Raw genomic sequence first — 12,184 nt, 5'->3', positions numbered from 1 at the left:
TTCTATTGTTACTAGCTCCCTTTTCTCCCCTTGTTTCTCTCTAATATCTATTATATTAAATTACTTTATAAATTCTTAATACTTATGCGTATTAACTGTTTTAGTAAATTTATTAGTAATTATCTTACTAGTAAGTATATAATATATATTAATAAAGCTACATTATTAGCTTTCTCTAAATTAGTAATTATAGATAATAATATACTTAAATTTAGTCTAGAGTTTGGAGTTCTCCTTAGTAATAAAGTGTATTATCTATTCATTATTGTAACCGAGGGGGATAACCTTAACCCCGAATTAAAGGGTAAGGGAGTTAAAGAGCTTTTTAACCTATATATCTTCCTTTACTCTTTAAGTGAAGGATAATAACTCTACTTTAATTATTAAGGTAGTAACTATATTTTACTTATTAATATGCTAATTAATTATACTACCAAATAATTATATTGCGAATTCTTATAAGCTTTTTCGGTTGTTAATATTATTGGTAAAAAATATATTAATATAAAATTTAAATTCGTTACCTCCTCCTAATTGGAGGGTATAATAATTAGTACCATAAAGGTATATTTTTACTCGCTCAACTACTAAATAATAAATTAGTCTGCGGTTAATTAGAAAGCGGGCTAATTAAAATAGTATAAAAGTAATATTGGGTTTAGTAATAATAGTAAAATATAAGACTATACTAATTGCCTATTAATACGATTTAATTATATACTATATAGAGCATTGAAGTTAAGAAGTAAGCTCTTTAATTATTATAGGATTATTAGGGGGTTTCCTCTTCTATTTAACTTCTTTAATTATTTTAAGAATATACTTTCGCTAGGATAATTAAAGTAAGTAGTATAAATAGTCTTAAATAATTTTAATACTTAAGAACTATTAGATATTTTAACTGCTAATTAATTAATAATATTACTTGAGAGTAATAATTACTCCCTCTACTAATTATAAATATTCTAATTTATAAATAAGAGTAATATTATTAATATAAAAGAAAACAATTATACTCTCTTTAATTAGTATATATAGTTCTATAGAGATAGGGGTAAGGCTAACTTCTATAAGAGTTTCAGTAAATTCCTTTTATTAAAATAGTAGAGAATATCATAATTTATATAAAATATATAATAGCTTTAATACTTTACCCTTATACTCCCAATTATATAGTAGTTTTATATAGATAATCTTATTTAGTACTATATTAATAAAGGTATTAACCGTATTATATTACTTAAATTCGAGATCGAAGTAGGCGGCAATTACTATTATAATTCTAAAGAATTAAATTACGAAGGTAGCAGCGTATGTTTCTCGTACGTTATTATATAACTATTAGTTTCTTTGAACTACTAAACGAATTTTATACTTAAAGTAATACCCTTCTATATTAATTTTGTATATATATACTTATATTAAATTAAATAATTTAGTAGTTATATTAGTATACTATTCGTCTTTATCGACCTACGCCTACAATTTCTTCTCCTTATAATCTTTTATATACTTTCGCTTAGTTTTATAAAAGCAATTACTAAATAAATAATAATTAAAATCTTTATAAACCCGAGAGGGAAGAGGGAATTTTCGTTAGTAGAAATTAGCTAAAGTATTAAAGTCATTATAATAATTTATAATATTTCTAATTAATTTCGAATTATTGGAGAACTTTTCTCCTTCCTCCTTCTTACTAGTAGTTATACGTCTCAATTAATTAAGGGTTTCCTTATTAATAGGCCGTCTATTGTATAATTTAATATTTATTTTATTTAAAGTAATTAAGAAGGACCTAATATAATAGAAATATTTATTATACGTTAATTAATTCTATTAAGGGTACGATACATTAAAGTTATTAATAAAGAACGACGTTGGATTTTCTAAGGGAGTAAGATAACCCGTTTCCACTTTTTTATTTATTATTATACTCTACTAATCATCTTATAGCTATAATTCCAATACTAGAATTCTAATGCTCTCTCTTTATTCCTTCTCTTATATATATATAGATTCGGTCAGTTCGGAAGTTGCGGTGCTATTAATAGTGGAGAGGAATTTAACAACTAGATTAGTCTCTTTATTTTTTACTTCGGCGCTTCTAATAGGTAGTAGATTAAATATATTAGAACTTAGTTAATAAATATCATTTAATTATACGGCTAATTCTTTAAAGGAGATATTAAAGGTATTATAGAATTTCTTAACTTTACTTATAAAAATTTCGTCTTTATTAAAGACTATATCTTTTATTATAATTATTTAGTTTATATATAGGTTTTAAACATAATAGATATTATTAGACTAGTAGCCAACTAAATACCCTACCTAAGTACGTTATTTGAACTTTTAGGTCCGTTTTTAACCGTATAGGATATTAACTATAAGCGCAAAAACTTTATAGCTATAGATTTTAAAGTAGGATAATTGTAGTACTAGTCTTTATTAACTACTATCGCAATTAATTATATATATAGTAAAGCGCTCTTCTAGGGAGTTCCAATCAAATTTCTATTATAGAGTTAAGTTTAATAAATATACTACTACTATTATTATTTTTCTCTAGAGTTCTTAAGGTAAATTTACTAATTCTCTTATTACTGCTGATTTTTCCCTAATTATACCCCCTGAATATTCGGCGCCGCTATTCTATATTTAAATATATAAAGCTGAGGGCTCGAGAACTATACTTTATTTTATTAAGAAGGTAGTCATATAGAGTTTATTTATAATTATTTTATTATTATATTTAACTACCCTTAATCGGATCTAGTAATAAAGTTTAAAATTATTGAATAATAACGTTAGTATAGTGATAATTAAGTCTGCTATCTAGTCTAGTAAGTAATATAATTATACTTTCCTAACTTAGTAGTTTATAATAACTATTAAATTTAATACCGTACTTCTACTAAGGACTTTAATTGGGGGATAATTAAAAATATTAATAGCGAAGTGGAGATTAGGACCTTCTGGTACATTGCGGACCTTTCTATATATTTAGTGCTTTATTTTAACTATTATGTAGAAATTGCAATAAATAAAACTAGGGCCCTTTAAACGTACTCCGTACTCTTTATCCATTAATTGGACTAAAGTTTCTAATCTTAAATAATTAAGGCAAAAGTATTAGCGTAAAGTATTACCCTTTTAAAGCTTCCTAACGGTTTTATTAGTAAATTAGTAAAATTATATATAAAAAGAGAATTGGTTAGTATATATTCTAAGTAGTATATATTCTAATATAAATAAATTGAATTCTAAGGAGAAATAATAAAGATAATTATTATTTGAGTAGAAGTGAAGGTACCCCGAATTAAATAATTAATCCTAATATAGTCTCTTTTCTAATAACCTTTTTAAAAATATTAAATCGTATACCATCCCGGGTATAAGCGCAACGTTGTCAAATTTAAAATTAATAGAGAATTCTTTATTATTATTTAGTATTAAATAGATTAAATTATATCCTTTGATTAAAATAAATTTAGTTCTCACTTAAATATAATCTCCCTCTTTCACGGGTTTAAAGCTCTTAAACCAACTAGCCTTATTAAGAATATAAGTTATTATACTTAAATTAAAAATCACTAAATCTCTTAGTAAATACTTTAATCTATTCTTATAAGATTTTAGTATTAGGAAATTCATTTTATAATATATATTACTGACCCGCCGGCTGTTAAATTAGAAGTTACTAATATTATTTTAATAAAATCTGTTAATCTTCTTTACAATACAATTTTTTAAAATCTTTTAGATCTTATTTATAAATTTAGAATCTCTTTTATAATTTTTATTAATTTACTTATATACGTACTAATTTTCTTTAAAGTCTTCCAATTAATTCGCTAGGTTAATATATTAATAGTATTTAAATTTATAATTTATATATTTATAAGTAGGGTAAGCCCTCTTTAACCGTTTATTACAATCTTAATAATCTTAATAATTATTAGCCGGCTTTTTACTTCTATTACTTTGGGGGTTATTGGAAGTGTCCCTATTAAATTTAATATATATAATTACTATCCTAAACGTACTACCCTTATAAATTTAAGAATAACCTTTATTTAATAGAAACGTTTTAAAGATTGCCTATTTAAACTCCCGAGCTATATCTATAAGGATATAAAATTTATTATTTTTAATTTAGCAATATATTATAGCCCAAGTACTAAGTAGGGAATTAGGGAATTTATTTATTATGTAGAAGAAGTCTTACTACTAACTTTTAGGGTTAATATATTTATTAATATTATAGTATTAATTAATAATTATAACCCCTTCCTATTCTTTAAACTAAGTAATCTAACTCTTTAAAGTACAAATAAAGTAGTCTTTCTCCTAATACTTAGCGCAGGTATCATTTTGAACTCTAACCGGACTATAATTAATTAATATGTAGAATTTATTATATTAAATGGTAATAATCTCAGTTTCTAGGAAATAAACTAAATAAAACTTTTTAATAGTATACTTTTTTTATCCAATCTTTAATATTATTAATGTTAATAATAAATTTATCCTAATTCTTCTTTTTATAGTAATAATCGACTAAAGCCGTTTTATAATTTCGAAAATTAGATTTAAACATAAAGCCTAGGCGCTTAATAGTAAAAGAAACCTTTACAAGCAGACTAGGGGGAATTTAAATTAATATTAAAGTCCGGACCGGGACTATAATTAATTAAGCGGCTTAAAACAACCGGGTGTTAATTACCAGAAGACTATTGTCTACTTCTATAGTATCAAAAATCTATTACTAGATTTAGATATTTTTAAATAATTCTCAAAAATTAGTAACTAGCGGCTTAATAGGAGTAGTAGGCTAGGGGATTCGCTTCTTAAGATCCGGGTTAATAAAAAATTAAAACTCCTTATTAAAAGCCTTATCTTTAAATTCCTTCTCCTAGAAATACTAATCTTTAAATTTATTAAGGATAACCTTATTAGCAGTCTTAAAATCAATAAAAGTAAATATTATCGCATTACATTATATAGCTTTATTTACTTCGGTAAGTAATTGCTATACTATATTTATCCGGATTACTTTAACTAGTAATTATTATATATAAGACTCTTAATTATAGAATATAGGTACGAGTAGGGGTATTAATTTAATAGAGGGTATAGACTATATATTATGTAGAGCTCTGTGGTGGGGAAATCCCTTATATAGAAAATCTAGTATCGAGGTAATGCTAGCGTGGCCAGCTTATGTAAGGTAGCTGGGCTGGCCACCCTGGTCACCTCTTTTATCTGACAGATCCCGACTAGAGGGACACAAAAGGAGACGCCGTTGACGGCAGGGATGAGGTTAACATGAATGGATCTCCGGACGCGCTAACCTGTTTTCATGGAAGTCTGAAATAAAAAAGAGAAAACGAGGTGAAAAGTCGCTCAAACCGCGTGGCCTGCCAATGTGTTCGTATCCTCGCCGAGACCTTTACCTTTTTTTTCTTCTTCTTTTTTTTTTTACTGATCCACGACTGGGACTGACTGATGGGAACGAGACAAAAGACAGCCGAGATGCACTACCGTAGTGTATACAACTGCAGTGCCAATGTGTGTGTGTGTGTGTGTGTGTGTGTGTGTGTGTGTGTGTGTGTGGTGCGCCAGTGGCCCAGGGCAGTGTTCGAGTGAGAGCAATGCCAGCCCGCTAGGGACTTAAGTGGAAGGGTGTAATTGGATTGGTAGAAAGGTTCTGTTTGTGGATCCCCGGTCCGTGTGCTCATTGCCCACTGCCCCTACCTACCGGTACCTACCTCACCACCACCACCACTCATTCTTCAGTCAGGCACGGTAACTCGTAAGACGCTAACAACTGACAAATCAAAAGCCAAATTGTAGGAGTAGCAGCAAGTACGCACCTTTCCAATTACACAGACTACAGTCTTGATTGACCGGCACCGACTCGCAACAATTCGAGTTGTTTCCTGTCCACACTTCCTGTCCTGCTTGCTCTTTTCTACGGGGGTACAAGGCCAAGAATTATAGTGGAAGGAGCCAAGGAGCGGCCATGGCCATGCAGCGCATTCAATGAAGGGTTGGAAAATGGCAAAGACCCCGGACCGCTCCTTGGTGAGCGTGATCCACCCATCGACCCAATGGAGCAGAGACCATCCAGCCAGTCAGAGGCAACGTTGGCGGACGACTGGATCTGCCTGTTCCACACTGAAGCCAGATGTCGAGCAAAGGAAGGCACTTTACGCGACCGGCGGTGGGCAACTGGACGCAGCTGCTGGAGCCTTCTGCTTTTTATTTTTCCTCTTTGCATCCGGGACCCGACAAGATACGGGCCGTGACTGGCCAGCGCCAAAACCTTGAGGAAGATTCGGAATGTGCTGACAACGACATTCGGTCATCAGTGATACTTGCTGAATGTTGCGTGAGTAAGTACCAAGCCCGAATACCAAGAGGTAGGTCGCGATGCAACAATCTCTGGCTCAGCAAGATCAAATATGCGTGAGAATGGCTTGGATGCAATTTCCATTGCTGGTCAGTCGGGTCCCCCCCCTCCTAGTACGCAGTACATACGTACATACGCCCTGGATGTAAGCAGGAAAGAGATATGTATCACCGTACCTCAAAAAAAAGAGACTGTCACTGGCAGCGGGTCCCGGGTTCTCGCAAGAGGAACAAGTGGAAGACGGGAACATGGGAATGTACAGACCAGACCACAAGACCAGGGTCCGCTCGCTAGTGGCAGTGACCTGCAACGGAGTGACCTGTGGAAGCAGACAAGCATTGAACCAACATGGAAACATGGGATCCCCACTGACACGCTTCCCAAATTCACTTTTTTGGTACTCACCCGATACGGATACATACTAGTACGCAACCACGACGGGGAAAGACGAAGCAATCGAACGGAACACCGTGACGGGACCATGACCTCCTTCATCCCCAAACCCAACATGGATCATGGCAGAGGAAATGGAGGCTTTCACCTCGACTCTTTCTATTTCCTTCATTATTCTCCTCCTCCATCCCTAGAGATAGAGGTACTCTGACCGGTATCCTCCCCCCCCCCCCCTTCTTCAAACTTCGACTTATTGTTCATTCTGCTTTCCCTTTCAGCCTCAGAGCATCACCACGTTGTCACCAGGGGCTTCGCTGTGACCAGTGCCTCATCCTCCCGTCACCACCATTCCATTGTCGCCAGAAAAGGTCACGGTGGACGTGTGTGTAAGGTAAAGAGGAAACACGAACAACAACGGACATCCACGGCAACGACCACGCCCACATTACCTCGATCGCGAGAACGACTGGACACGACACGATACGACACGACACGACACGGACCCGGGCCCGGGTACGAACGACTCGAATCTTCCCCCCTTCTTCTTCCCTCCATGCTATATCCTGTTCTTTGCCAATCCAGGGTGTCATTCCAGCAGCGAAGAGAGTCTTCCACAGACAAAGCTTCATTGCGCCCATCTTGATCCGAGCTTGTCCTGTCGCAAAGGGAGGCGTTCTCTATAAAGGACTACGGTCAAAGAAGCGACACACCACTTGGCCCGGTATAGTACCTGAATTAGGAAGCTCGTTCCCTCGATCCGGTTAACGACTTGCGACCGGAGCACTTTGGAAGTTGCCTCTGAGCCATCCACGCGCGACGCCGCTAGCCCTTTCGCGCCTGCCTTGGACTGCCGGCAAGAGCAGGTTCGAATTCGATATTGGAAGGAGCGATATACAAAACTACAGTCACCAACGCATTCCTGTCCTCGATCTCCGCAGTCCAGTTTCAAATTGCCAAAAAAAAAAACAGACCACGGCAGAGAAAACGAGAAGGAAGCAATTGCCGTCTAGGCGTCACCATATGCCGGGGTTCCTTCTGACCTCAGTGTTCTGATCCAGATTTGAAAGCCATATCGTCAAATCAACTTCACCAATTGCTCACTTACAGTCACTGGTGCAGTAGCTTGTCGTCGTCGGACTTTTTCCCCCCACCACGTCATATCCGCTGTTTCCCCCGCCGTAAGGAGTTTTCTCGCGGCATGTATCTCGCCAGGACGCGGTGTCAGAACCCTCTCCCCTCCTCGTCGCCTTTCTCAAGTCAGCATCAGTCTCCTGTCGACCGGTGGACAACCCAATCACTCGTATCTGGCTGGCGTCGCTACGGAAACCTCATCAAGAAGTCAAATCCAAGCAGTGCCGGTGGTCTTCAGACGCCGCCATACGACAACGACATGGGTACCACATACCAAGTGCCGAAGTTGACTCCCTCCTACGAACAACATAGGTCTTACACTCACCCAACTCTGCCAGCACTTTCCAGTTGTAGTGCTGTGTCCCAAAGGCCGCCTCGAGATTTGGCCCACATGTTTAACAACTCCGAGTCACTGTGTTCTTACTCGGATACACAGTCGCTTTACCTCCCCAACCCACAGCAATGGTCGACTGCCGCTTCGTCCACTAGCTCGAATTCAGGTTCGGCACAGCGAGGTTATGCCCAGCAGCATCAGCAATACCAACAGCGGCAACACCAGCCACGGCAGCCAAGTCCACCACGGCAGCAACACCAACAACAATACGTTTCGCAGAAACAACAGCAGCAGTACCAGCAGCAGCACCAATCACGGAGGCCATCTTCGCAGCGGCCCTCAAGACCGCCCTCACCAAGCCCCATCAGACGAGAACAGGAGATCTCGAAGCGGGATGCCGCCATGGCACTCCACAGCTTGCAGGTTCCGGCATGTATCAGTCCCAAAGGCGGAAGTCTCTCGGATTTGGTGGCCGATCTGACAGCACTGTTTTGGTTCGAAACTTCAAAAGTACTTGAGCAGGCCGCGACATACGATGCCCTTCGTCCAGGCGCCGCCCCTGTACGGCGGATCGAGGGACCCGCCATCGCTTGCCCCAACTTCAAGAAATGGGTCCACAACCTCTTGTCGACTACCCAGGTGACACAGAATGTTATCCTTCTGTCTCTCTTGTACATTCATCGACTCAAGGTTCTGAACCCAAAAATGCATGGGCTCCCAGGCAGTGAGTATCGGCTGCTCACGGTCGCGCTGATGTTAGCAAACAAGTTTCTCGACGACAACACATACACCAACAAGACGTGGTCCGAGGTGTCCCAGCTTTCGGTGAACGAGATTCATGTTATGGAGGTTGAGTTTCTGGGAAATATGCGTTACAGCCTTCTGGTCACCGAGAAGCAGTGGGAAGAATGGCTGGTTAAGCTGGCTAGATTTCGCGAATATCTGGAGCGAGCGCGACAAGTTTCTTCAGCAGATCTGTTGGCACCGTCACCAAACGCCCTCCCCGTTTCGGCTTTGCCCTCTCCCACAACAGGCCAGCACTTTCCCTCACCACTGCAGCCGACTCTGGCCGGACAGTCACCAAGCGCGAGTTTCTATGCGAAGCAGAGCTCTGGCCAAGGTTGGCCGACCCATGCCGCCGGCCAAACCCCAATCTGGAACCCGGCAAGCACACCCTTAACCCGAAAGAGGAGCATGCCAGAGTTTGATCTTCTAGAGCCGCCAGCTAAACGTCGGACGCCGTTGAAGCCGTACGCCTCCTCAGAAACCCTATACCCCACAGTAACGGTACCTGAAGCCCTCAGAAATTCTCGAGAATTTGCCTGTGCACCGCTTCCATCGACGAGCGAGATGGCCTTGAAACAAGCGCGCTTGTCGGTGTCAAACTTGACATTGAACAACGCTCAATCATCCACGGCAAATACGCTCCCTGGTGAAGTCTATTCCCGCGTCAGCTACGCACCGGAGAGCATGATTTCTTTGCCTCCCATCCTTTTACCTGCTCCGGGCATGGCTGCGACCTACGTCAACTCCACGTCGGCGGCTGCTCCCATTCCATCAATCTTGCCGACCAGCGGCTCTGGCGTCTCGCCGTCGACCGTCGTTGCAGCTTCGACAACGGCTCACCCGACCTCTCAGTATGCCTTGTCTGCGAACCGCCTACAGTCTCAGCACAGCCTGACCTCAAGCGGGGCTTATCTTGGCTCATCTCCCATCGGCGAGCCGCTCATACATACTCCGATGTCGGCAAGTTCTCCTTCCAACATATATCTTCAACAGCGGACGAGCCCGTACAGACCGGTCCGACATGCCGAAACACTGCTTCATCCCCCGCCATCGGCCTTTCTCCAACAATACCATCTCCCGAACCCGATTCCTCCGACTCAGCTACACTATCAACCGCTTGGGCGGCGGAACGAGGTGCGCACGGGCATTGTTCCAGAATTCGCCATGCCCAATAGTGGGTTGACAATGGCCGGAGCTGGTCGGTATCAGGAGCCTATCCCTGCCTTTCGTCAATCGTTTTCGTTGCCTTTACGGGATATTCCGCCGGCGACATCTGCATATTCACAGCAACCAAGGCGTTAGCATGCAATCTTAGGCATTTAGTTCACGAGGATGATCTTTCTTTTACGAATGCATTGACTCCCCTGTACCATCATGTTATGCCCATTGGCCGTTACTCTCTTTTTCTTTTGCGTGGCTTGCATTGCATGGGCGTTTATATTGGTTGTGTCTGTCCCTATTTAGTTACATCGTATCTTTCGGGGGCGACAAGCAAAGGGCGCTGAGGTCAAATTGCGGCTATCTTATGACCATCTCGAAACGAACTGCCATTCCCCACCACTTACACTTTGGGCGTATCTCTTTGTGAGTAACAAAACCTGAGGCTATGGGGTCGGGTTGGGGGGTATGGTTGGGACAAGGAGCACATGATGAACTTTGGCCATGCGATTCCGACACCTTTTTTGTGTTTGCGTTGAGTTCACACCACTGAGCATCTTGACCGCTCACGCATATTGGGACTTGATAGAGGGTCAAAAATACACATTAGACATAGGATCACTGGGCAAATGGTGACCACAAAATGAGCTGGGAGGGAGAGAGGATGGGGGAGCCATGAGATAATGAGGATTCTTGGTTGTATTTGCATGCATTTAATTAGCAGCGGTACCCTTCCATTCCGCTGGGCCAGGATCAGACGACGCATGGTTAGGGAAGAGTAAGATACCTTAGAGATTAGCAAGATACCCTTTTTGATTCACATCGCCGACCATTTTGTGTTCCTTTGTGACAAGATTTTACAAAGTTTTCCGTTCAAAATGTCTTGAATGACCACGGTTACTTGTAGAGGAAATATGATGAGCACAAGGCAGGTAAGTGAGAACCCCTTGCGGTCGTGATACTAAACCGCCAGGTCATTCATGGTGGTCATGGGCACGGGTACTACTATCCTGAGCCTGACTTGACCTTCCCTCGACACCGTTGTCTGGCACGTACTTTGGGCCGACCGGCTAGCATCGGATGTGTCCGCGGAATTGCAGAGATTGTGGGATCGATCCGTCGACTGGCGGTGCAAGATCAGACAAGGAAGGCACGATTGACAGTCGGTCTGGACACTCGCACAACGCACGACCTCCTTTTTCAAGCGAAGGAACCAAATCACGCTGGCACGTGAAGCTTTGATCTGGCATGTCTGTGAAGCTAGTATTTGCGGATATATTGGTCAGGCAAGAGCGTACCAGGGCCTGCGATCGTTGGAGGGAGAGAGGAGTGATGATACCGACAGGTATCTAGGTGGTTGGTGGAGATGGGGGATAAAACTGATGCTTTTGCTTGGGGGTAAGCAACTAGGCAAGTGTAGGCCTATGGGGAATCTGGATTGAAGGATTCATTTTCGAGATAACTTGGAGTGTTTTAGAGGGAAAGAGGGGGAGGAATCAAGGAGTGTCCTGTTCAATGCTTTTCCTTGGGTACTAGGTATTCATGGGCCTCGGGGTCCAAGCTTCTGGTCAGATGACGGCAGGCAAAAGTCCGGGCAGAACGGTCAAATTTGGGGACAGACTGAGTTTAGGGGTTTATATTGACAGAGTGTCGTTTTTGTGTTGGTGAGGGACCAGTGTTTGAAGCAAAAATCGGCTAGGTGGACTTTAGATGATCAGCTGAGCCCCGGTGGAGAGGAAAGATGACGCTTCCTAGGCTGCAGGACGAATATATCGATCTGTGATGATGATATGCGAGAAGCTGGGTTGATTCAAGCCAGTCCATTGGAATATGGAAACATGATACGGAGCGAGGTACTTGTGGAAACTGGACGAGCTTTAAGGTGAGTGAACTAAGTGAGAAGAGGTAAGAAGCAAATCACTTCATCGTCATCCAAACCTTTGAAGACACAACCTCCTGACCGTTTG

At 40.3% G+C, this 12,184-nt stretch overlaps 4 protein-coding genes across 4 annotated transcripts; 2 read left to right on the top strand and 2 right to left on the bottom strand.

The window, feature by feature from the left end:
- Positions 1-456: 456 nt before the first annotated feature.
- On the bottom strand, positions 457-630 carry NEUTE1DRAFT_42286 (uncharacterized protein; the record flags this gene model as incomplete). Its single annotated transcript, XM_009852001.1, has 1 exon — positions 457-630. A coding segment is annotated over one exon (174 nt), but the record flags the coding sequence as incomplete, so codon positions are not given.
- Positions 631-7,911: 7,281 nt separating this feature from the next.
- NEUTE1DRAFT_116780 (uncharacterized protein) lies at positions 7,912-8,338 on the top strand (the record flags this gene model as incomplete). The annotated part of the gene is made up of 1 exon (XM_009852191.1): positions 7,912-8,338. A coding segment is annotated over one exon (330 nt), but the record flags the coding sequence as incomplete, so codon positions are not given.
- NEUTE1DRAFT_80854 (uncharacterized protein) lies at positions 8,331-10,568 on the top strand (the record flags this gene model as incomplete). Its single annotated transcript, XM_009852190.1, has 1 exon — positions 8,331-10,568. One exon carries the CDS (start codon positions 8,331-8,333, stop codon positions 10,359-10,361), a length of 2,031 nt encoding a protein of 676 aa, XP_009850492.1.
- A 2-nt stretch (positions 10,569-10,570) lies between these two features.
- On the bottom strand, positions 10,571-11,033 carry NEUTE1DRAFT_116779 (uncharacterized protein; the record flags this gene model as incomplete). The annotated part of the gene is made up of 1 exon (XM_009852189.1): positions 10,571-11,033. The coding sequence occupies one exon, from the start codon at positions 10,981-10,983 to the stop codon at positions 10,759-10,761; it is 225 nt and encodes a 74-aa protein (XP_009850491.1).
- Between the last annotated feature and the right edge of the window lie 1,151 nt (positions 11,034-12,184).

This window comes from Neurospora tetrasperma (assembly GCF_000213175.1).
Source record: "Neurospora tetrasperma FGSC 2508 unplaced genomic scaffold NEUTE1scaffold_3, whole genome shotgun sequence".
NCBI classification, from domain to species: Eukaryota; Fungi; Ascomycota; class Sordariomycetes; order Sordariales; family Sordariaceae; genus Neurospora; species Neurospora tetrasperma.
This window is presented reverse-complemented; position numbering and strand designations above follow the sequence as displayed.